The sequence below is a fragment of the Cariama cristata genome, unplaced genomic scaffold (genome assembly GCF_000690535.1).
Source record: "Cariama cristata isolate BGI_N322 unplaced genomic scaffold, ASM69053v1 scaffold17972, whole genome shotgun sequence".
Taxonomy (NCBI): Eukaryota; Metazoa; Chordata; class Aves; order Cariamiformes; family Cariamidae; genus Cariama; species Cariama cristata.
The window spans coordinates 19,263-45,237 of record NW_009603449.1 but is presented as its reverse complement, the minus strand read 5'-3'; the positions used below and the strand labels follow the sequence as shown (position 1 = coordinate 45,237).

The following is a 25,975-nucleotide window of genomic DNA, read 5'->3' as shown; positions in this document are numbered from 1 at the left end:
TTGCTGGTTTTCTGAGGATGAAGTTCTGTATCAGATCCATCCAAGCTAAGGTCAAAATGAACCGTATGCTACAATACATATGTTGTGTTTTTAATACTTTATTGGCAGTGATATGTTCACTTTTGCTTGATGTATGACACTACTTTGACCTTCTCATTAACAAAGAGGTGTAGCAATCAAAATGGGAACTTACCCCCTCGTTCTCTCTGTGTGGATTCAGCCTACTATACACAGCTTCAATAATATTACGCCTAAAAAGAGAAGTTTTAAAAAAAGTAAGCACAACAAAGGATTTCAAGACACTGACAACTTAAAGTTTGAGCACAGTAATAATTTCAAAGCGTTGAAAATATTTTGCCTTTAACCTGCCTCTTAAAAAGATGAAATCCACTCTCACTTGACTTTACTCACTTTCAATATGACGTTTGGGAATTTAGCAGTAAGTCAGGATTTGGATAGACTAAGCAAGGCAAAACATTTTCTTACCTTACCGTCCCCATGGTCTACCTCTTTACATCTTTAGAAATTCCAGCTGCATAGTCAGATTTTGCCAAGACTAACATTTAAATTTATGTTTTGCTTATTATAAAATTCTTCAAGTTTGTTCATTTTCTTGCCTTATTTCTGGATGTGGAACTTGAATACATTTGGGGTTTTCGCCATTTTTATTACATACACAGAAGTTACTACTTGCCCACGAACTTTTGAAGTGTGGTGCCCAGAGTATACAACCTCTGAGATGTGTTGTCTAGTATCTATTCACACTGTAGAAATTAAAACTCAAATGCCACTAGCTAGACTTTTTTCTGGCAGTGCCACATAAGGCCACACCTTCACAGGCAGGCAAAATAAGCACAAAAAGCTTCTCAGAGGAAAAAGGTTATGTCCCTACATCTTCAAATCATAGTAGGAACTGGGAAACATTCAGACAAATGTAATAAATATGATGAAAGTTATTTTCAGTTTCAACAAAAAAGAACTGCTACATGAACTAAGACTCTCAAGTCCGGAAGTGGCCAAGATCTACAAAAATTATCTTACAGAATGAGGATAAGCACTGACTGTTGACTCTTCCAAACAAAGATCATAAGGGCATCAGATGAAGACAGCAGCAAATGTCTCAAAAATATACAATGATGGCTCTTCATGTAACAGAACTTTCTGCCCCAGTATACTGAGGATGCTAAAAGTTTGATGAGGCTCCTTCTGAATATATTTAGAATTTATCTTCCATTAAGTTAAGTCACTAAGTACATACATAAACTATCTCAAGATCAGGAAGCATCTCAGCTGTAAGAAGCTGAAAACAAACACAATAATGATAGGGGAAGTATTTTACATATTTTCCTGGTTTTACATTCTTCCCTAGGCATCTACTTTCAGCTATCCAGTGGACAGGACACAGAGCTAGAACAACCCTTTGTCTGATCTAGTATGATGAGGTTCTTACATTCATATTATGGAAGCAAAAGCATGTTCAAAACAGAAGAGTTCATTTTTTAATGGAATGTTGCAAGTATGTCCACTTCTGAGAGAAAGCAACAAATCAGGTAATCTCAGTATCTAGTGTCCAGCATCAGAATGTATTTGTCCAGTCATGATCCAGGATTTAAAACAGAATCTACTGAAACATTCAGAACTCTGGGAGATGGTTTATGGACCAGTGAATGCAAGGGACAGTGCATCATATCTCAGGATGACCACTAACCTACAACACTGAAAAGACATCATGCTATCATGTGTTCAGAAGCAATATATGTCAATGATGAAATCAGCATTTATCTAGACACATCACACCAAGACAAGCAGAAGGCAGGCACAACAGATACACCTGACAATTCGAAGCCTCAAGACACTGGTGTATATGCAATTTGTGCTTGTTCACACACAAAGGTTTTGGGCTGTATCTGAGTGAGCTCCAGGAAAGAAGTTCAGAACTAAATCCATAGTGACACTTTCAAATATTATGTCTGATATGAAAAGTCCACTGAAGAAGAACTTCTCCAAGGGCACATCAGTTAAAGTCAATGCTTTAAGAAGAAACCTAGAAGGGTTGCATGGCTGAACTGGTATGGGATCCATCAGCACTGATGCAAGATTTTCCTAGAAAAAACAAACTGAATCTTTTTGCAGATGATCCAGGAAAGGGTTCTTCCCATTTAGTTCCACATTTAGTGATGATGGAACAACACAATTCTCATCAAAAGTCTGCACTATGGAGAGCAATGGCACCTCACACCAATGTAACAGAAAACATCCACGCAGTCCAAGCAAGACTGCCATAGAAGCAGCAGATAGCCACTGCAGAGGGTTTAAATCAAACTTAAAACTCAGGCCCTTGGGAATTTTCTTATCTTTTCAATTCAATTTTCTTTCTTCGAACAGTGTATTTATCCGTACTTTCCTTTGATGGGAAAACTCAGGAGCAAGATCTTGAGTGGAAGTACTAACACCCAAGTGACAGGGTGGCTCAGGACTTTCATTTTCTTCAGCAACGAATGACCATTTTTTTGGCAGCATTTGAAGTTACGGGGAGATCAGAGTCAACCCAGAAGCCAGTCCATGAAAAGTAAGATTTTAAAGGATAAAATACCACCACCAAGTGACCACAGCAGGGTTGACACCTTGAACACAAGTGAGATACTTGAAAGAAGCATACAATGCCATGAAAAGTAAGATTTTAAAGGATAAAATACCACCACCAAGTGACCACAGCAGGGTTGACACCTTGAGATCTCCTGTCTCAAAGAATGAGCCAGTAAGGGCTTCTACACAAGTGAGATACTTGAAAGAAGTATACAATGCCAGTAGAAGCAGAGCTACTTCAGAGTTTCCTAAGGTTTGCAAATATACTCTAGACAAGGTAACATCACATTGCGTTTCTCCAGCTCAGACATACTAAAAGCAGGACCAACTACAACTGGTGCTAAAAGCAAGGATGTTTGCCAGAGACAAGCTCTTTCTGCAACTTGTTTGAGCCAGGTCTTGGGAGTTCAAACAGAAGGACAAAGTATGAATTCTTCATGTCCTAGCAACATCAAGGATAAAGATCTCAAGACAAACAACATTCTCTTGTTAGGACAAAAGTTTTAAGGTACACAATATGTGGTTTTGGGTTGTGTAGCCATACTTTTTCAAAATGTCCCTTCAGGAGCTTAATCTTGCAAGTAGAGTGAACTAAATACTTCACTGCCTGTCTTTGTCCTATACTTGAAGGCCAAGAAAAAGTTACTCAATACCCTATGATATTATCGTAAAAGAAGCTGCAGGTACACCTCCTGAATTCAGTTTTCTGTAACACAGGATTTCAAAAGTCAAAATGAAGAGAAGGGCATCAAAAGGCAAATGCCGAACCTAAGCCCATTAAAAATGTAACCTGAGTCACAACAAATTAAAGTAGAACTTATATGCAAAGGTTCCAGAATAATGAAGCAGTACATGATGCAGTTATTAATAAGCAGAACCACAAAACACACCAACTCATTCAGCAGTTGGGAGGCACTAAGAAGATGAGGCACACCACAACTTCTCTAAATGCCTGGAATGCACAGAGGTAGAGAAAAAGGCCCAGAACGTACAGGGCTAATGTTCAAGGCTGGAAGAAAAAAATCATGGCAAACAGTCCTCATTAATAGGTACATGCAATAAAAATAGATGTATAACAAAAATGATCAGAGGACAGGACCTCATATTTTGAATTCTAGATTAACAACGTTTTATGCAATTCTAAGTTCTGTTCATTAAAAACCTTAAATTATAGGCTGTTAGAACATCACCATTAGCCTCCCCAGTTTTAAAATGCATATCCTAGTTCAATATTCTTGCTTATCTAACATTTAGTTTAAGACTAAATGAAAACCAACAATTTTCTTATGAGAATGTTTGCTGAGCAAACAAGCATTGATTCAAACTTATAATGGATACTAGGTGGTGGAGGGAACATGACATCAGGAAAACTGAGCTGGTATTTTGATATTCGAGTTACATTATTGTTAGTTCTTAACAAGTGTAAAGCAGTAAAAGGCCAAGAATAAGTATTTTTTTTTTTTTTTAAATGGCTGTACAGAAATAGTAACCAAGTATGTCATATACCAGAATATGATCAATCTGTTTCCTTCTACCATTCTGGAATAGGAATGGTGACACAAATGTTTGTGTACTGCAAAAGGTAAAGTAGCTTAAACTACAAAATCCAACTTTTTTCTTTAGTTTTGAGTACAGCTATTGCAATAAGAAAGCTTTAAAACATTTAAATAAAAGTACTTGTTTTGGTGAACTAAACAGCTGAAGAAATTCCAGTACCGTACTCACTTGCCAGCTAAACCACCTCCTGGTGGTAAATTAGGGATATTCTCCGCAGTTAAAATACGAATAACATGAGCAAGATCAGGCATTCCTTCTTCACCCGATTTTTCCATAATTTCTAATTTAAAAAACAGAAGAAGTCCTTAGATTACTAAATTAATACCACCCGTTCCTTTAGATGCTAAAATACAAGATACTATCACTTTTTAACAGAGACATTATGAAAAAGTTACATGTAAACAGGAAAACATTCTTTACATTTTAGGGAAACAGTCTTTTCTCTCAGAGAAACTCAGAAGCGGACTGTGAACTGGATGAAGTATCCTGGAGACAGCAGTCTGTTCTCTTTCAAAAAAATGACAGCTGGGAGTATTTCAGTTACCTTCCTATTGCATTGCAACACATACTCAGAAGTTACATGCCATAAAGCAAATGCTTCCCAGGAATTCAGTCATAGTTCATTGTGAGTAACACCTTGTATTCTCCAAGGTCTGACTCTGTGGTGCATAAACACTAAGACGATCATGCAATGAAGAGCCATATATAATGGCCTGTTACCACTCAAGTGGCCAAAACAGAACATAGAACTGACAACAAATAATTAATAATACAGTATTCCATTTTCAAAGCAGATGTATAGCACAAGTCCAGTGCTAGGAAGTTGTTCTGCCATGGAAAAGAACTGCCTAAACTGAAATAAACCTTCACATGTTCTTATTCATAAAGTTGCTGTAAGGTGAACATGTAATAGCTGCATATACATTCACACAGTCATAACACTACCAACTTCCAGTCATCAGCCTCTAGTCATTCAACTACTACCATGGCAGAAAAAGGTTCACTAAGTTATCTACAAATTGTAGTTGTACACATGTGTCATGTTTTTAAGAAAGAATTTTTTTTCTGAAAGTCAACTAAATTAAGGAATGGAGTGTCATTTCCTGTACACGTTGTTCTAGATAAAAATTCTTTGTTTGAGCCACAAAACGAAAGAATTAAGAAGAATGAATCCTCTCAAATACCATCCTAAAAAAAGCTTCGGTCAATCTATATCTTAGCTAGTATCCAAAGATAAACAGATCACTTAAATTTCTTAAAATCAATTGATTATATCCTGGATGCCTGATTTAGAGCCTGCAATTAAAGCCACAAGCAGCTACAACTGAGTTTGAAGTTAGTAGACAAGCACATCACCTACTTAAACACTGCATCCCAAGTTCCTTGGCATTTAAATCTCTCTTGAAGATTTCACCTGTCTGGAAAGCAAGTGATACACAGGCTTCTCTCAGGATTACTAAAAAAAATTAAAAAATAGTGCTTGCAAGGTACTCACTCTGCATCAGGGAGATCTGTAGGAAAGCCCCCCAAAAGCAATTCTACTTTTAGAACAGTTTTACTACCCTGTAACAAATACAGCACTACGCTTTTAAGTCCCTATTTTAAGTCAGCACCATACAATCTCTGCAATGAATAAGCTAGGTATGCTACTACCAGAAGTAATTAAACATTCTTCCATGAAACTTTATGTACATTATCATCCATCCATTAAGAATGAATCATGGCTAGCAAAGGAAGGTGACGGTTGAATATGTGTGCTCCAATCTTAGGATTTAGATCACTTCTTCCATACACATTCACACAAATCAGCCACAAGTGCTCTTATACATTGTGTCCTTTTGTGCAATTCTATCTAGTTAGAACTAGACTGTACTACTATACATTTCTAGAAGGTGCCAAATCAGGAATTCTGGTGGAACTGACCATCTCCTTTTTCTTTTCCTGATATTAGGGTGAATAACTTCATCCAGAACATGTCCCCTCTCAAAAAAAAAAAGTCTTCCTAATAGAAAATCCGAGAATAAAGCAAATGACCAAGCATGACCTTTTTTCATTACACATCAGTTAGCAGACACACACTGTGGATTTGTTTGACAAAGGCCACTACAGAAAGAAATCACATGTTTTCAGAAACAGATTTATAGGCATTTACAAGGTTTTCGCCTTCATCTCAATGATGTTAAGAATAACCCTGCAATTAAATCTTTTTCCTGAATATGCAAAACATGATTGAAGAAACTTTTACATCTGCATTGCTAATATAATTCAGACAGTTAAATAATCATTTCCTGATATTATCATATAGGCAAATCTATGAAAGTCCACTACAAAGTCTACTACTTTACTCCTGAAATACTTTTCACTAAAAAGCTAAGACTTAACTCATAGACAAACATTTTAAAAATTCAGACAAAATATAATGCAAGTCCCCAGACAGCATTACAAGTTTTCTGTGTTCCAGCATCTTCTTCGACTTCCAGCTATAAGATTATGACAAATCACTTTTATATTCAGTATATATTCCACGTATGTAAAACGCACCATCCAACTCGCTGTATTAACAGAGTATTCATCTACTATTAAGACTGTCTAAGCCTATATAGAACATATGTCCCTATTTATGATTCAGGGGACAGTTTGGGTTTTTGTTTGGGTTTTGTTTTGGTTTGGGTTTTTGTTTGTTTTTTAAGCTGCATGTCTGATACATCCCTTTAAATAAACTGAAACATATCAGAGGATTGAACTGACTTCTGTGCCTAGTTTTGTCTTCCTGTGATCAAACTTTGGCTCTGTAAAAAAAACAGAACAGAAAGTAGCATTTGTAAGTGGTAGTAAGAAAAGATTGACCTAGCATAACTTAACTAGTGTCCAACACACCTGCATTACCTTGGAAATTAACTAATTAAGTGACTCAAAACAGAAGCACAGCTGTGCTCACCATCATGAATGACTCAATCATAAGCTACTGACTACCACCTCTTAAATATTTCAGAATACTCTTGAACTGGCAGCTTTGGAATGCAACTACACACATTCTGTCAACTTTGAGACCCAAACTATTAAAATAGCTTTGGTATACAGTTCTTCCACTAGAAATCTCTGTAAACTATCACTTGCTCAGTTTGTTTTTTAATAACTCTGTTAAAACAAAAACTCTGTTTTGGTATTAAAACAGTAATTCTCTTTTAATAACTCTGGAAAGATCTTATGGAACTACTAATTCAACTCATTGTACAAATACAGAGGGTCTCAGCAGTCTACTTAGCAACGTACAAAGACAGACTACAAATGTTACATGTGCAAGTATTAAAATGCTTTTGAACATACTTTTTTTTAATTTTTAAAAACAAACAAAAGCATGCCTCAAACAATGCATTTCTCTCCAAGCCAGAGCTTAAAATGCCCAAGCATAGCAGTGAAAAAATCTGTTGTCTGAAAGGTTTGATGGGTTAGTTCGGTCAGCTTGAAATTTAAGGTCCACAAGAGAACAGAAAAAATATTCCATGTTGAACAGTGCACATTCATTAAGAACAAATACCACTGATCAAACTAAAATTGCTTCAGGAAGTCCCAAAGGGTTTTATACTAAGTGCCAATGTTGCCCTGATTTAAATTAGTCACTTACTGAAAGACAAGAGTATCTAAGAAAACTCATAGCTTGTATTTTTGACATCCCCATCTTTGCAGCTTAGTAGTTCTAAGACATGCTGATTTTTTCAGAATGTTTTTACTACAGGTATAAATAAAATTGTTACCGGCTAACAACCAACCACACATAACTTGTGAGCTGTCAATTCTTTAACATATAAAGAAACATTATAGTTCGTGTTAAATTATTGTGTGCAAAGTCCACTATTTGCCTTTTGAAAGGATCAGTCATCTAGTCTGGTATTTTAAATATTAGTAAATCTACTACAGATTGTTACTATATCCAATCACTTGCTGTAACTGAACAGATTCTTGGACTTAGCTGTCTAGCTTACCACATTCAAAGCTTCAAAATACATCAGAACTACAAATGAATTGTAGTGAATATACTTCCATGAAGAAGACTATCCTAAGGTGTAAACTATATTTAGAATACATCTAAAGAAATACAACTTCTGTCTTTTGAAAACAACTAGAAGACATGATCAAATCCATATTATCAGCATCACAACTCATCTACCAGGCTTTAATTTTTTAAAATTCAAGGCAGTTTACACATTTCAGACACAGCTCTTTTATGCACTGTCTTCCAGATTACACTTAGTCTAAAGACGAATGCAAAACTGGTTATGGCAGTTGTCCTTTCCTGATCAAAAAGATGCTCCCACCTTCTAAAACTTTTCCTTATTACTCCAACACTTGAGATCATACTCTTCCCCCCACCTTTTTTAAGTTAAAAGTATTTCTGCTCTCTACTTAAACCTTTAAATCAGACTACCTTTTTTTTAAAAAAGAATCCAACATCTTTCGAAACAATTCTCCTTAGGCTGCCTAGTGGTTTGAAACATTTTGTTAAAGCTTCTCTGTATCATTTCTGAACTAATAATACTCAAGGTACAAACATAAAGTAAAAATTTGGAATTAAGGAGATCATGTCAAAATGACAATTTCGTAGAACTTATTATGAATGCAAAAATTTGTTAGAAAACAGGTAAATATGTCAAGTTCTTCTGAAGTTTGTTCCCTTTATTTTCTCCACTTCTTGACAGAATTTCCTCAAATATGCTACTCTTACTCCTTGCTAAATACTCAACATTTAAAGGCCTTGCACTCTATCCAATTAGCAGAACACAGAATGACACAGGGAACTCATGCAGGAAAAAAAATAATCAAGAACTGAAGCTACAGAAGTACAAGCTTTGAAGCAATTCATTTCTCTGGAGCACTTAGGCTTAACGATCATTTGGAGTTAGATTCGGAATGGCTCTGCGTCAATTCAGACTACAAACACTCCACTTTTTTTGGTGCATGTAGTATTTGTTAAATATAACCATAAAGCTAAAATACATTTCTGCTAAGAAGTTATTTTGATAGGTTAAAGTAGTAACTCCATTATGTTACAACACAGCATTGTTACAAGCAAATAGTGCATTTTACATCATTCTCAGCAGGTCCAGTCATGCTGATCAGAAGTTATTTGACAGCTTTTCTATTCATCATCTTAACATTCACTTATGAAAGCAATAACATACACTGCAGTTCCATACATTTTTTCAACTATTTGCTAACAGAGAGGAGCCACCAAGAAGCTGGGAATATTGACCAATAACCCCAGTGCGCTCACCTGACTGCTGTCAGTGAAGGTAACTGCTCCTGGCTCCCTCCCAGAGCCTATTAACAGCTCCTGTACTCTACTCAGACATAGGAAGATAATAGGTATTTATCTTAACTACTGTCATCTAGGAAGCCTGGGATGTGAGCCAAGTTCTCAGAAACATGCCTAGAGTTAGCATTTGAAGTGACCATCAGCTCTTTCTAATCTCTACAAAAACTACAAATACACAAGCCATTTCAATTCAGATCCCATTTAAACAAGAGGAAAAACACCACACACAACAGCAGCACATGCAGAGGTAACTTGTATCATGGCCTGAAGGCCTTCTTATTTATATTTAAAAATTAGGGTTTGTTACATCAACTACCTCGATTACTGGAACACTGACGAAAATAGCAAAAAAAATTTTAAGTTTACCTCATTTGGTTAAGTAAAAGTGCAATAGAAAAAGCTACCTAGACAAAGAACATGAGTGATTTTCACAGCTGTTTCACACAAATGAAAAATTAATTGATAAAATATCTACAGTAAGTGTAATTTCTAGCATTAAAATAAGTTTGAGAATTTTTGATACTAAAATGGCAAAACTAACAGTTGTCCACAGCAACCAGGTTACAGTGACAACATGTACATTTCCATGTCACTGTTGCATTTTACACTGAATTAGCGTTAAGAAAAGTTATTAACAGTTAGCTGTGGGATTTTTGCTGTTGTACACTCTCAGAAGATTCCTGATCTCCCTGGACTGACAGTGCAGAATTACTTCTCATTTATACCTAATGCTACTTACTTGGATATGAACTACTTTCTAATAAAAGCACATCCAATCAGTGCTTTCAGTATCCATTATAGCATGTCAAAAAGCCAGTGGGCGTCTCAGATATTCAAATAAACCAAAACCACTAAGACAAACAGAAGTCTATCTCCTACATGATAGTGCTGGAGTCCTGTATTAGTAATTCTCAAACAGTCATAAGAAAGGAAATTAAGTATTTTACCTCTACAGATTATACACACCACGCTTGGGTGCCTGGAAAGTTTCCAGATCCATGTGGAGAAAATTTGGTCAGTCACACCTTCTTTCATAAAAAATGCTCAAGCTCAGGCAGTCAGTGGCCAGAGCTGTGGTTTATGTCTCTGAGACCTTGCTACAGTCTCAAGATGATGGTTTCATGTTGGTTCTGACCTGCAAAGTCCCAAACATCTTGGCACAGAAATTTAAAATTACTTTCATAGAACTCTGCTGAACAGTCCTGTAGACTGCCAATATCACATTTTTTAATACGAACACTGAAAAGTACTATCAGGAGAGCAAAACTATAGTATAAAGCTAAACCACTGGTCTCAGCACCTGGAACAAAAACATGTAAGAAGGCTGCCTGACTCATCATCCATGTACAAAGGGACTACTTCTTCACGAAGCACAGTTAAAACTTGGATCTAGTGATCGGAATACTCTAGTCCAGGCCTGAAACAAGTCAGAAAAGGGTACAAGTTATCTCAGCCAGCTTTCTCTTCAGTAAACCCTTTCCTTCCTTGAATACTGTTGCTGTAACTGATAGCTCCAACAAACAGGTTAATAAGCTGCATCAACATAAGTGGGTGACAGTGCCTCAGTACACTTCTGATGAGACTACAGAAGTTTAAAGAATCATAATAACAAGGCTTTCAAAACCTCTGACGACTGCTTCTCTCCAATGATGCCTCTTCACAGTATTATCCTAGCAACATTTGTAACAGCAATACAAACTGTTCCAAGAACTCAGTTATTTTCAGGCCTGGGTTGCTTCTGCAAAAACCTGTGCCAACATAAGAACAATATTATAAAGAAGGCAAACTTTCAATATCAACCCAGAACTTCAGTCAATTCTACCAGAACTGAGCTATGCCTGAATCACAAGAAAAACCGAGAAGATTGAAGAGACCAGGAGGCTGCTACATAAGCCTGTTCTAAGGTCTGACAAGAGCTATAACCAGCGATAAAAGATTTTAAGTTAGAAGCAATACTTTGAAAGCCTGTTTCAAATGTCAGTTTTTCTGACATTAAGAACACTGCAAAAAAGGCATAAATACACAAGGCAAGCCTTTCATTCTTAGTCAAGCTAACCTTCCTTTAACTTTCTGCCTAAGGGAAGAAGCTGCATTCAACCTTTTGGATAAGTAAAGAGCTACAAAATCAGTGACTAAATGAAACTGGTTAGGAATTAAGTTTAGTCCTTCAAAGTTCTAGATGATTAAATGGTTTTTATTCACACATACACACACACACTTGGTAAGCATTCAGAATCCAAAGGGACAATTTAAGGCTCTCCCATTCATAGGGTTTTTTTTGATCATGTATACTCTTAAGTCATTGCAAAAGTGCATTTAAAAAAGTTGTCAGTGTGAAAAATAACTCACAGCTGTGCTGAACAGAAGCAGTTAAAAAACCTGGATAACTAAGTTGTCCCTTCATTAAAATCCAGTACAGCCTTTTCTTTTTGTCAAAAAATTTCACAAAAAAGGGAACAAGTATCATAAGTATTCCTTTCAGTATTTTATAAGACAGACATTAGCAATATCACAATTTACTTAGCTGATATAACAACCTGCAAGATCAGTGGTTGCATTTTGACCTGTAAAGTCAAAAGCAAAAACCTAAAGCTCACATTAAGAAAACTCTTGCGGAATACCAGGATAAACTAACCACATGGCTTAAAACATTTTTCCTGACACACAAAAATTCAGAGCTGTAACCAAGCCTGAATTTGACCCAACATATGGCATGATGGCTTTCAAGGTTTTTGTTTTCACGCTCAAGGTGGTGCGAGCATTTCTAGTGAACAAAACAGATTTCTTACCTTCAACCCGTGATTCCAAGTACTTATCCAACTCTGCATCTTTTTTCACCGCCTCATCTGAGACCTTAGGAGCATTTGAAAAACAAACTAGTACAATACTCATGTTATCACGACTCCCCTATGTGACAAAGAAAAAAAGAAGAGTTAGGATCTTAGTCTTACTTAATTTTTCTATTCTAGTCACATTTTAACTTGTTCCAAATACAGTACTATAGGTATACCTGAGAGAAAAAACAAAACACCTTGCAATAAAACTGTATTTTGATTAAAAAGAACTTCTAAGTTTCCCAACTAAACTACTCACTAAAATTAATTTTATTGATTTTTATTGTACATTCTTAGTCTTAAAAGTTTAAAATATTTAATGGACTTACTTACATGTCAACTGTTTAAAAAAAGCATCAAGAAAACAGGTCAGAAATTAGACAGTTGTTGAACATTACCTTAAGCCAAGTTAAAAAACCACCCATGTTGCAAATGAAATGTAGAATACTTATCCTAGACTACTAGAACAGCTAGCGCCAGCTACTAATTTATTTCAGTTTCAGAGAAATCACGTAAGACGTTACATTCATTACAAGTCTGTTTATCAGAATGCACCTGTGTCACACATAGCACCTTCAGAAGGTAAGTACAAAATATGGATTCATTTAGTATGGCCAAGCTGACCTTACAGACTATCACGTGCTGAGCAATATCAGCCAATGGCTTTTTCAGATACTAATTTTAATGCCAGTTTTCACTAGTAAGCTTTGATAGCACTTTCCTGCTCATATTTATTTTTCAAAATTATAATCCACCGCCAAATCTAAAAACGCAGTTTCTAAGCCTCTTACAAGAAGATCTGGCAGAACCATAATTTAAACTCCTCGTTTTAAATCAAGATCTTAAAATTCTACCAAAAAAAAAAAAGTTAAGTGTCAGCGACTGCATATTGTTTCTGTTCCCGTGTAAACCCAACCTACTGCATAGTTCCTACAATCTATCACAACTACTCCTTCTCCTGAAGAAATTAATTAGGAATCTGATATTAGAATAAATTCCTTCAGAAGTACTCAGGAGGTATTCTACACTCCTTTTTGTACCAAGCATATGGGGACACCTATCTTTTACAGCAGTTAATATTATGTGGTACAATTCACATCCTGAAGACAGAAGACAACATTCTAATATTGTTATAGACTACAGAGATCCAGGATCGGACTTTGTAACATAAACACAAGGTCAGGGCTCAGTTTTACTGAAAGTATACGGAAGTGACCATCCTTTAACAAGGCTGGTCAAGTGCTTGGTCAGAAAATCAATCATACAACGTATAGTATTTGCTGGAATACAACCTTATTTCTGAAAAAAATTTACTTACCCCTTAGTGTTAGAAATCTGAATTTTAGTATTTTCCTCAGAATTGCATGTTTGGTCTGTGGCCTAACAAAGGAACTCTATTTGCACTAGTAGGAGTTGCACTTTCCAGGGAACGCTGGAAATTATACACCTATGAAACATTTGTAGACCGACCTGCAGTTGCTCCAAACAAACTAAATTTGAGGAGTGCAAGCAAGTTTAGATACAAAATTAGTGCTTCTCCATCTAAGCTACAACAATGAACTGAGGACACCATTTCAGATGACAGACAAACCATACCTTGAAGAAGAGACAGTGCAAAAACGGGTTTTATGCAAAGGATACGAACATTGCCCAACTTGAAAGAACAACAACAAAAAAATACCTTACACAGAATTTATTCATCTTAAAAATTTCATATTTGGAAACAAAGTTTAAAGCTGGAACTTTATGCAAGCATTATTTGAGAAAATAATAAACCTTTATTTTTGCAATTGCTGTCACCTCTCCGGGCACAAAGGATGAGGCTGTATATTCTTCAGCAAGGATATATAGTCAAATGGGTACAAAGTTTGAGGGAAGGAAAAGGGAGGAACTGCTGTTAATGCTGTACCCATCTAAACAGAACATCATTTTAGAACAGTTGCTTGGTGAAAAGTTACATACCTTATGTAAACAAGTGTCCACTACCCAATTGCACACTTTTTCCAGGTCATCTGATACTTCAAGTCTAGACTTAACAAATTCACAGAGCTCTTCATTGCTCATTACATCCCAGATTCCATCACAAGCCAAGATGATAAACTCATCTTCTTCTGCCCTTAAAATTTCACAAACCTCAGGCTCTGGAGAAACAAGTTGTTCTGTAGGGCCTTTACCGTCAACACATTTGTAGTCATAGTCCCCCAGAGCTCGAGAAACTGCCAATGAACCATTAACACGCTGAATCATTACACTGCCTCCTGCATTCTGGATTCGCTCTTTCTCCCTTGGGTTGCAAGGTTTGTGATCCTGTGTTGAAAAACAGACTTGTCCATTCCTACAGAGAACAGCACGTGAATCACCACAATTGATAAAATATACATGCTCAGGTGAAATCATAACTCCCACTGCTGTTGAGCCACTTCTGTCCATCCCATTTCTGAGGTCTGAGAAATTGCGCATATACTCATCAATTTTCAAAAAGCCAGTTCTGATTCCACTCTTGACATTTTCCACTGAAGGTTCAAGAGCAGATCCAGGTTTTTCTGTCGCCCTAAAGTCTTCATTGTTAGTGATGTGTTCTAACAAGTGTGTGGAGCAATAATTTGCAACACGAGATCCCGCATGACCATCATAGACAGCAAAAAAGGACCAGTCCTCTAAGCCATGAGGAATACCTACAACAGCTGTGTGAGCATCTTCCATTTCCACTCTCCATCCCTGCATACTGCTGAGGCCATAACGCAAGCCATTCCCTGCACCATGAGCATTATGTTTTTCAGTTTTTGGTTTATCCAAAAATGCACCCATGTTTATGCAATATTGAATCTGGAAAACAAAGAAGAAAAGTCTTATTTACAAAGCCACGACTCTGTAGAAGCTTTGTTCTCCCTTTCCTGTGTTTCCTCTTTACAAAACAAATAATAAAGCATGCATGTGTGCAAAAGTCAACAACTATAATGCAGGAAAATGTAATAAATGACACAAAGTGTGAACTTACAGACCCCTGTTTGCATATTTTAGTGGTGGTGGGGTTTTTTTTGGTGGGGTGTTGTGCCTTTTAAACAGCTACTTCATAAAAATTAAAGGCTCTCCATATGAAGGCAGAGTAGTTCACATACCTTTGCAGCCCTGCCAATTTTGTCATTCTCTGCAGAAACTAATTCATGCTATAAAAATAACAGCCATATCACTCCTATTCTCTTTCCAGTTTTATTGCGGCACAAATAAAAGCTAATATTTCATAAATAAGAACTGACTGGTCTCACTAACTTTGCACATACTGTGCTACTTCTGTATTCTTGTAAAGCATGGCAAAAGTGACAATGGGGAATGCAGACCATCTGCCAAAGGAAACAAGGCGGCAAATGCCACTTCGACCCAAGAAAATTTCTCACAGGATTCTCTTAAATTTGGAGACCTACTTCAAAATGTATCACAAGATCCATCTCTAGAGAGCAAGCTTGCAGGTAAAACGTGAATAATCCATTTTGAAGCTTTAGAGGACTTCTGACTTGCTCTCCTCTACTAGACTCAGTTGTCCTACATGGACCTGAAAAACTACCTCGCACTTCACGTAGTCAGCAGAGAATACATTCTTTCATTCACAGATCCCACAGTGCTCTTCTGAGAACCTCAGAAACCCTGATACCACAACATCTGATCATGCTAAAAATGACTGCCCCATGAAACCCTTAGTGACTGGATGTGAAAACTATAGCAATCTTCATTCAAAAAGGATTTGAGATAATTCTGCCATGACTGATCCTGAACAGTCAAGTCACTAGGTCTCTGACACACTAGTACCTACCAAGCCTGCAGAGTCATGACAATCTAGTTCTAGTTTAAGAGTTTGTTACCAGGTCAGAAAAAGAGGTTAAGAAATCCTTACTTCTGCCATTCCCCTCATCCAAACACATTTTCAGTATACACAGCTTACTCTGACAAGCGAGATAAAAAGAAATAGTACAATGCAATGAGGAAAACATTACAGTTAGATTCCACACCACACCTCCTTTTTTAGGGTAAAACTTAAAAGTCTCCTCCATAAAATCCAAACTTTACACCACCTCTCCACTACAGTGACCTCCACAAAGTGCTGAGGATCCCCAGTATTACACAGACCCCAACAGTTTGCTCACCAGCTATGCCTCTTTTGAACTGTCTCCCCCATTCTTACTTTAATACAAATTTCAACAAGCTTCCCCAAGTATTTGGTTTACCTTTTAGTCTACTTCTATTGTCTGTCTTAATTCAGGTTTAATGGTCTTTGATTCAGGTGCTACTAACATGATGCAAAAGGAACAATGTGGTTCTGTAACAGACCCAAGTATCATGTAACTTGAGGTACTTTTTCTTTGAAAAAAAAAAAGGCAGAGAAAGCACCTGGCTAAGTCAAATCAGCTGAGAAATGCCAGAATTTAAAACAGCTCTTATGTTTGAGCACTATGCTATGTTCTAATTACAATTCTTCAATTTATCTGTTCTGACACGGAATAAAACACTAACGAGACTTCATGTTTAGAAAGATTTGCTAGAGAAGATGATTTCTTAAACAGTCAGCTAGAAATTGAGGTTTTGCATGGACAGTAAAAATGCTAACACTGTGCAATTACCCCCCCTAGTTCAGCTATGAAATACTATCATGATTTTTGATGATTTCTCATTTATTAGGGAACTCTACACTTGTGTTGAGTTATTTGTCTCTACCAATCTTCTGCTATCAAGTCCGATGTCACAACACACAAGTCTTGTACTTCGTAAATTGTCTTACACAGCTATTAAAAAAAAAAGGAATTGTGTCACACCAAAGAAAGTGTCTTGAGCCTTTTTTGCTCTTCAAATTGGGCATTTCATCTACAAGATACATATACCCTCAGCTGCAGAATCTACAGTAAAACCAAATTAAGCAAATATGCTCAAAGGTTGTTGCTCATTTGATTTTACTCCATATAAACATAAAAACAGCACTCAAACAGGATTTTATAAAGCAAAACCAGAAGTACCAATTTTGCAGATAATGGCACATCTAATACAAAAAAACAAGTTACAGAATGACTTCAAACCCACATCTAACATTCTCAAAATACCTTCCGTTCTTTTAACAACTGAAAAAGTCATTAAGCCCTTTCAAACACATACTATCCATCCCAAACTTCCCTCACCTTCCCAATCAGTTTCAGTTTATATTATCTAAAGAATGCCACGCACAAGAAACCACAAATACTATCTTTATCTCTATATTCACCATCCATTAGCCTCTAATGATATTACCTGGGATAGCAAAGATGAAGATAAAACGACTACACAACATTATGTTGTAAGCTTCACACTATAATTTGCAAGTGAAAGTAGGAAGTTACATTCTGCTCACAATAATTTGCATCATTATTTTTCCTCTTTATTTGAAAAGAGTATTTGCAACACTGTGAATCAGTCGAAGAAACACAGCAACGGAAATGAGGTATTCATTACTCAGTGATACACAGCCAAAATGCTTTTCACAACCCTTTCTCTTGAGAGATCTGATTTTGCTTTGAAAAAAACAAACAAAAAAGAATCAGTGTCAAATCGTGTCATAAAAGCAAAGCAAGGCAATGCTACACACCACCATAAACAAGTGTTCTCAGCAACCAATGTTCTCCGTTAAGAGCTGAACAAGTTCCACACAGTTTAATAGTTCAACTAACATCAGCAAAGCGGATTCGTGAAAGGATTCTAAAAGCTGACCACTTAGTCACAAATTACACACAATATAAAGCTATTTTAAAAGCACACAAAAACAGTCTTACCAGAAAAAAAAAAAAAGTAATATAGGACTGAAATGCTGCCAAAATTACAGAAGTCGTTGAACACTTCAGATGTTGTATGAGATTCTTTTAATTGTGTCCTCATGTTCTTAAAATCAAAAGTATGGAAGAAATCATATGACTAAGGAAAAAGATCAAAATCTATCTAATTGCAAAAGCCTGCGAGCTCAGTATGAGTGTTGTGTTTTATACATATGAAATAAAAAATACTGTTTAAAAAAAACACCAAAAACATTTCACATCTTAGCTTTACCTATTTCGTAAGTAGCTTCACTTTTTACAGCACAGGAGTGAACCTAAAAGATCATACTATTCAAAGTTATATTCTCGGTATTCTAAATACCCTATTTAATATTACAAATCTTTAATAAAGGATGCAGAGATTGACTTGCAATCAGTAAGAAAACAGTAAGTCTAGGAATAAACTTAGAGCTGGTCCTGTAAAAGATACCAAACACATAAAAGAAATCTTTCTACCACTGTGTATGTTATGTAGATGATACAAGGCAGCAACTGGTTTGAAGACCAGCTGAAAAAGTCAAGCCATTTCAGTAAGCACAGAAGAAACAGTGATTTCACTGACTTGTTGAAACTCAGGTTTTTAATTAAAATTACCAGTGACAGTGAGGCATAAAGAAGACTTAAAATGGATGAACACCTGCTCTGTTAAAAATTTCATTTTTAACAGTAAAAACTTTTGGCATTTTAAAAATACTAGGAAGTTACAGAAAATAACAAGTAAATGACATGGCATACAGGTGATTACACTATATTCCTATCAGGTGTTATACACAAATGTAATTTGAACTTCATATCTACAGTGCCACCACACACAACTATCTCTAGCAGTAAACTCAGCTGTGTATTTACTTATGTACAAATTAGTTTATTAAATCAGAGCTATTTTAAATGAAAATTGTGGTATCATACCAAACTTCACTTTTTTAGCAAAGCAACTTTTTTTAAAAACAGACAAACAAAACCCTACTTGTTTTCTCCAAAATGAAAGGTTACAAAAAGAAAACAATTCCACTAGAAAAACAGTACCCTGGCACTCACATCTAGTTTTGTCCCTCTTTTAACATCTCAGGCTAGATCAGTAAACAGACTTGAGCGCCTAAAAATGGGACTCGGCCCAAACTGACCTGCAAAAATCCTACAGAAGGCAAAGCCTATCATAGGTCTAACCTGGTGTTTCCATCTCTAATTTTAAGCATACTAGGTTAGATACAAGTCAATCTTGACACAAGCACCTAGATAACGTTTAAGTCAGGTCAGAATTCACAAATTACAGAATCATAGAACGATTCATGTTGGAAGAGACCTCTAGAGCTTATCTAGTCCAAACTCCTATTCAAAGTTCAATCAATATGATATCCATCACCAAAGATGGCTCGAGCTGTTCAGATGCTTGTCAAGTTCTGAACGTGTCCAAGGATGGAGATGCCACAGCCTCTGAGCAACCAGTTCATGTCTGACCACGTTCATAATGAAAATAGAGCTCCCATCAGTGCAACTTGTGTCCTTTGTCTCTTAGGCCTTCATTACACACCTCTGGGATGAGCATAGCTCTACCTTCTCTATACCCTCCCACTACATAGTTGGAAGACAGCAACTGGATTCACCCCTTGGCCTTTTCTCCTCCAGACTGAAGAAATTCAGCTCTCACCTCTCCTCATACATCGCATGCTCCAGTCCCTAAGTGGTCCACTGCTCAACTTGCTCCACTATGTCTATGCTCTCTTGTACTGGGGAGGTCAACATTCTGCACTGTATTACAGATGCGGCCTCATCAGTTCCAAACAGAGGGAAACAGTAACTTCTCCCAATGTGCTGGATAAACCTTTTCTAACATGGTCCAAACTTCTGTCACTACAGACACACTGCTCCCTAATATTCAACTCACTTGTCCTGGTTGTCCACCAGGACCCTATGGTTCTTTTTCTGCAAAGCTCGTTCCTAGATAGTCATCATCCAGCCTGTACTGAGGGACAAGCTTACTCTGTTCCAGGTACATGACTTGATTAAACTTCCTGAGGTTACCGTCAGACTATTTGTCCAACCTGTCAAGATCTTTTTATCTACTTTAAGGTCTACCCTTTGGTTTACTGACCACTCCCCCCCAATACAGTATCAAATGTGCTAAGAGTGAATACTCTTCTACTGCTGAAGTTGTTAATGAAGACTTCATTATGCTTTCTCTCATTTGTCAAAACCACTCAACATTTCTTGAGTGACTTAAGGCATTAAGCCCCAAACATCTTTGTAGAGCAAGATACAGTCTTGAGAAAACACAGCCAGAGGAACAGATGAAGTGCCCACCTTCAGCGAGTAATTCAGTCATGGTTTTATGCAATACACATAAGCTCAAAAATTCAGTATCCCTTCAGCCTTTGACACTTAATTTCCAAAGATACCATTTTAAAATGAAATTCAATTGCATAACACATTAGCTTGAGAAAACAATTTAATTTCCTTCCAGTGAAAATGTTTACCCCACATAAAACTATTAGTCAAAACTTTCAAGATCTGGAAGGTCATGTCTACTGCAATTCCCAAAACTTTCTTGGAAATGGGGAAGGCCTTAGTTCTCATCCATGGTCCACAGACTGTTCTTTAAAACAATATATATATTTTTAGATCAAGAATGGAAATCTAGAATTCTCTTCTTCCAGTTTTTCCAACTCTAGGAAAAAATAAAAGAATAATAATTAAAAAAAAAAAATCAATCACCTGGTAAGTGTCAATAACCACCAAGGCTCAAAAGCTTTTGGAAGGCCTTTAGAGGAAGAAATACTGGCCTTCTCTCCCTCTCCAGCAATGGAAGGAACTGAATCCGAGTAATACGCTGCTAAAGCAGTGGCTCTAGCTACCACTCTACTGTACACACTTCATCCCTATTCTTACATCAATAGCTAAGCCATTTCCAAGATCAGAGAGGAGAGCCTCTAACAAAAGCTGACATTCCCTTCCCAGAGCAAAAAACCTAACCCAAGACTTACTTCTCTGAAGTCTTAACATATATTCTTCTCTGATGTCTCCTGGCTGATACAAATGCTACATGAGATCCTTACCTCATATACAGGGAACATAAACAATAATTCAGGCTCAGGAAACAAGTGTCCTGGTCTTGGCTGGGATAGAGTTAATTTTCTTCCTAGTAGCTGGTACAGTGCTGTGTTTTGGACTTAGTACGAGAATAATGTTGATAACACGCTGATATTCTAGTTGCTGCCAAGTAGTGCTTACCCTAAGTCAAGGACTTTTCAGTTTCCCATGCTTTGCCGGCAAGAAGGTGCACAAGAAGCTGGGAGGGAGCGTGGCCAGGAGAGCTGATCCAAACTAGCCAAAGGGATATTCCATACCATAGCATGTCAATGCTCAGTATATAAACTGGGGGGAGTTGGCCGATCGCTGCTTGGGAACTGGCTGGGCATCAGTCAGTGGGTGGTGAGCAATTGTATTGTGCATCACTTGTCTTCCTGGAGTTTTATTTCTCTCTCTTTTCATTATCTTCCTTTTCATTACTATTATTATTATATTTTATTTCAATTATTAAACTGTTCTTATCTCAACCCATAGGTTTTACTTTTTCCCGATTCTCCTCCCCATCCCACCAGGGTGGGGAGTGAGTGAGCAGCTGCATGGTACTTAGTCGGTAGCTGGGGTTAAACTATGACACAAAGACACATAGCCTTTTGTGGTATGGAAATATGAAGATATAGCCATGTCTTCTGACACGCAAGAAAAATTTGTGATCAGTATTCTTTTCCCCACAGCTACACAGTGAAGACTTTCTTTACTATATGGCTGCTCTAATACCAAAGAGTCTTAAAATCAGGTCTGTGTATAAGTTAGAATTTCTTCGTTTAAAAAAAAAAAACAAACCACAAACCAGTCACACCCACTGATTTTCTCCCAAGATCTACTTATAACATGGCAAATGGTTCTTGCTCAGTTACAGATATCCATGATTTTCTACTACAGCATTAAGAGGAAACAGGCAGCTACTTTAAAAGAAAAGCATGCTGCTTTCCATATAGATTTCTATTTAACAGGCAGAAATATTTACTTGCTGGTTGTCATGAAGGCAGTCAAAATGTAATTACATTATAAAGGTCTAAAAGCCATAATCAAAGTTTTTGTAGATACTATAAAATAATTTTCAGATCACGTGTCAGTTTCAAAGAGAACATCAGAACTAGACTAATACCTTGATGGCCAACAGTCCCAAAGGCAATAGCATATCTTTTCATATAATGAGAATGATCCAACATCAATCTTTTGGGCTTAGGTCATAAAAGTGTACTGTAAAATGTCTCTTCCTCAGAAGGATTCACTCAACGGGTCAGTCATTTTTAATAAGTCAGTGTTGTGGAAAAGAAACAGTGCCAGAGCTTCCCATTACAAAACACATGTGCTCCTGCTATAAAAAAAGAATGACATTTCAACAGAGAAAACACTGCACTAGATATTAAAGATGTAAATGATTAATAAATAATCAAAATATCTGTGACAAACAATTTCAGAGCTTATTGAAAGTGCAGGAAGAAATGGTTTAAGTAAAAAATTCAAACTTAGCCTTGGTAGAAAGCTCCTCTGTCTCCATCTTGCACTCAATCTCTCTAGTGTGTATGTATGTGTATACACACACTACACATTACATGTGTCTATGAATGTCAAAACTATCTACAGTGTGTGTAAAGATTCCCTGCACCCTTCAATTTACACAAGAAGAGTGATAGAATATTAGCAAATTACTTACAATCTGTGTTCACTTATAATACACTATCGTTATACTATCACCACACTTACATTGTACTATTTATATGGTATGCATACTAAATACAAGTTTGATGAGTGAAACCAGCTTTAAAGATCTTTAATTTTGATCCCAGAAAACTCAGGATCACTTTTGACTTCCTGACCTTAAAAACACTGGCACTACATAAATTTACATTTGGCAAATAGTTACTGAATTTTTGAGCAAGAGTTCTACTTGAAGCTTGGCTGTTAACAGCTACTCTAACTACGTAGCCACAAGTACTGGCAGAGTTAAACAGCAACTATTGGAATCCAAGAATGAGAGCTGAATATTTTACTTTCACTTAAAAATGAAATACATAGAAGGATAGTGATTATCATTCACATCCACTCACTATGGGGTTTATTTGTTTTGAACTTTTTTTTTTGTTTTTAAATAATCTGTGGTCATGGAAGTCACCATTAGGAAGGATCTCAGCTGACCAAAGATACTGACACAATGAAATTAAGTATCAATGTCAACTTTTAATATAGAGCCTACTATCAAAAGCTTTTCCTGTCAGAATGACATAAAAGAAGCCCAACAGACTTTTAAAGTAGGAATTTAAAAAATTTTGCAAGTTATCCCCATCACCAGGTAGAATACATGCCTAGAAGCTACAGCTGTGAATTTGTAATTAATTTCTGCATCTCTATTGTTACAACAGTTGGGGTAAAAGAAACAAAACACACCACCACCACCCCTACTTTTAAACCAGCAAGTTAAAAAGGAGATGAAGATTTGAGAATGTGCTTCAGCTACTTTAAACTGGTCTGGAGGTACAAAACAATCACAGGCGTAATTTAACTCTGTGGATTCACATCTATTTTCAATGTCAGCAGCACCACCTGAAAACATTATCGCTTCTGCTCTGCCTCAGCTACTCACCACTACATTGTGCCAGCAATTTCTTTTCCTTCAGAACTGCTGGCTGAGACGTTTTAGCCCTTAGTCTTTGAACTGTTTCACTGAAGAGGTGCAAAGTTAGCTTTAGTATTTTGAAAGTTTGTGACTTGGACTGCAGTGGGTTTAGAAGCCTGCAGCTCAGACAGCAGATCGAAGGAGGCAATAACCTTCAAAAGGGAAGACAGCAGGGGAAAAAACAGAAAGGAGCACCAGGAGCTAGGTTAAGAGCTATAACCTTTTTAGCTACATTGTTAACACCAGAAAAACATATATGTTTGTGGTCTTCTCAGAGGTTCATTTTATATTCTCCTTTCTTGCACCTTATTAAAACAAGGATGAAGCTAGGTAACTGCAGATCTTCAAGCTCAGCTTATATGGCAACCATCTGTCTGTCTCAGACAAGTTGCACACTTCTACGCTGTGGCTTCTTATTTTTCTGGAATGCAGTTTGGTAGGTACAAAGTAAGAGTTCATACCTCAGATATTCAAGATGAACTTCACAAAAAACTCAAAAGTGGACTCTGAATCTAGCTTTGCAATCAGTGTACAGTACAAAGCTATCAGTGCCCAGGTGGATGCACTTTTACAGTCACCAAGCCTTTATCATGCCTCTTCACCCTTACATAAGTTGCAGAAGTCAACTTCACACACTTTTGTAGCCAAGTGAAAGCTTAAAAAAAATATGCAGTGCTCTTCCTAGTTAGCTGCACATAATTCTGTGCTTGCCAGTGTGACTTCTGATAGCCAGCAGCCCTTAGTTCATACTGGCACCACAGCTGGGGACTTAACCAAAGGAGTGCAGCACCATTCTCAGTAAGAAAGACTCTACTATAGTCAATGTCTTAATGTCACTCATCTTAGTTTTCCAGGTAACAGCTTCAGGTTTTCTTCACAAAGATTTCCTCCAAACACTATCAAGTCTGGGAAATTCAATCCCCTTTGTTATCTGCAAACCGTTTATCCGAGTTGTTACAGAGTAACTATACAAAAAGGGATACAGAAGAGACATAAATACGCAGCCTGGTTCCCCAAGTACAGCAGCACTGGGGCCAGACAGTGCAAAGCAAACAGACTATTGCTTCTAGCACCTCCATGGGAAGAGAATGAAGGCTAAAGTCTAAGAACCAAGGTAGCTCTGCATAAGCCAATATTCATGCTCTTGTACCATTTTCTTGAAGTAGGAGCCTGGTGTACTGGCACCCAAGTGAAATGGGCCTACCTGGTTAAATCAGGTATTACCTGTTCAGGCTTATTAACCCTGAAGACACATTTTGTCCTTAACTCAAACTCTGCAACTCGGTGTGGCTTTATTATACCACCCAGAAGACTGCACCGTACTCTTGTTTAGCCCTATTGACCATACTACGACAAGATTTATATCCCACGATATTAACTGAAACTCCTTTTGTTCACCTGTATCCACTCATACTTCCTGTAGCCAATAAGCATGTTCTCACTTCTTTACTGGGCTATTCAAAACAGATACACATGTGGCACTTCAATACTACAAAGCGTTGACCCAGTATAAAAGTGATCCTTCCTTAATAAAATTTAGTTATTTCTATGCAAAATCTTTTTTTTTTTTGGTTCTCTAAATTCAGAGAAAGACCAGCTGTTTTGAGTAAAATTTAGTTTGCTCCTTTTCAATCATCAATCCAACTACCACCAGCCAGGTTTTTATTAAAAAAATAACACCTAAGATTTTGAAGAAAGAGAACCAATGTTTAGCCAATATACTACTAGTATTATAATTGAAGAATTAATTTTACTCATTAGCACAAAGTAGTATGTCACTAAAAATGAGTTCTCCCTTATTTTAAATTTAGGCATTTAACACAAGTTCTTTTCTTACCTTTTTCAATGTTTGTTTACTAAAAGCTTCAGATTTATTTTTTGAGAATAGGGCAACAAATCACCAACTCATATCATCAACAAATTGTTCCTAAATAGGTCTGAAAGACCAGGATAAGTGTTCTGCAGCAGGTCTGCAGAACCACAGTAAAACACTAAACCATGTATTTACATAATTGACAGGTGACTTGCTGATTCACAGAGAAATCTGAGGAAGTCAGACACAAGGGTTGGGCTAGATGAGTGCTAGAGGTCCATTCCAACATAAATGAGTCTGACTTGCACAGTGTAAGAAGAGTTGTGCCTTTTTTAAATC

At 36.9% G+C, this 25,975-nt stretch overlaps 1 protein-coding gene across 2 annotated transcripts in view; it reads right to left on the bottom strand.

Annotated features, from left to right (window-relative positions):
• The window catches only part of PPM1B (protein phosphatase, Mg2+/Mn2+ dependent, 1B), a 31,939-nt gene extending 9,564 nt beyond the window's left edge, over positions 1-22,375 (bottom strand). Inside the window, exons 1-7 of one of the 2 annotated variants that reach the window (XM_009695211.1) lie at positions 22,312-22,375; positions 20,878-20,904; positions 18,073-18,164; positions 14,254-15,117; positions 12,247-12,364; positions 4,312-4,423; positions 194-251 (exon numbers count right to left, since the gene is read on the bottom strand). In XM_009695211.1, coding sequence (XP_009693513.1) covers positions 194-251; positions 4,312-4,423; positions 12,247-12,364; positions 14,254-15,117; positions 18,073-18,164; positions 20,878-20,904; positions 22,312-22,375 — 1,335 coding nt within the window. Of the gene's footprint in view, positions 1-193; positions 252-4,311; positions 4,424-12,246; positions 12,365-14,253; positions 15,118-18,072; positions 18,165-20,877; positions 20,905-22,311 lie in introns of those variants that run through there. The other variant, XM_009695213.1, reaches the window with a different exon arrangement.
• Between the last annotated feature and the right edge of the window lie 3,600 nt (positions 22,376-25,975).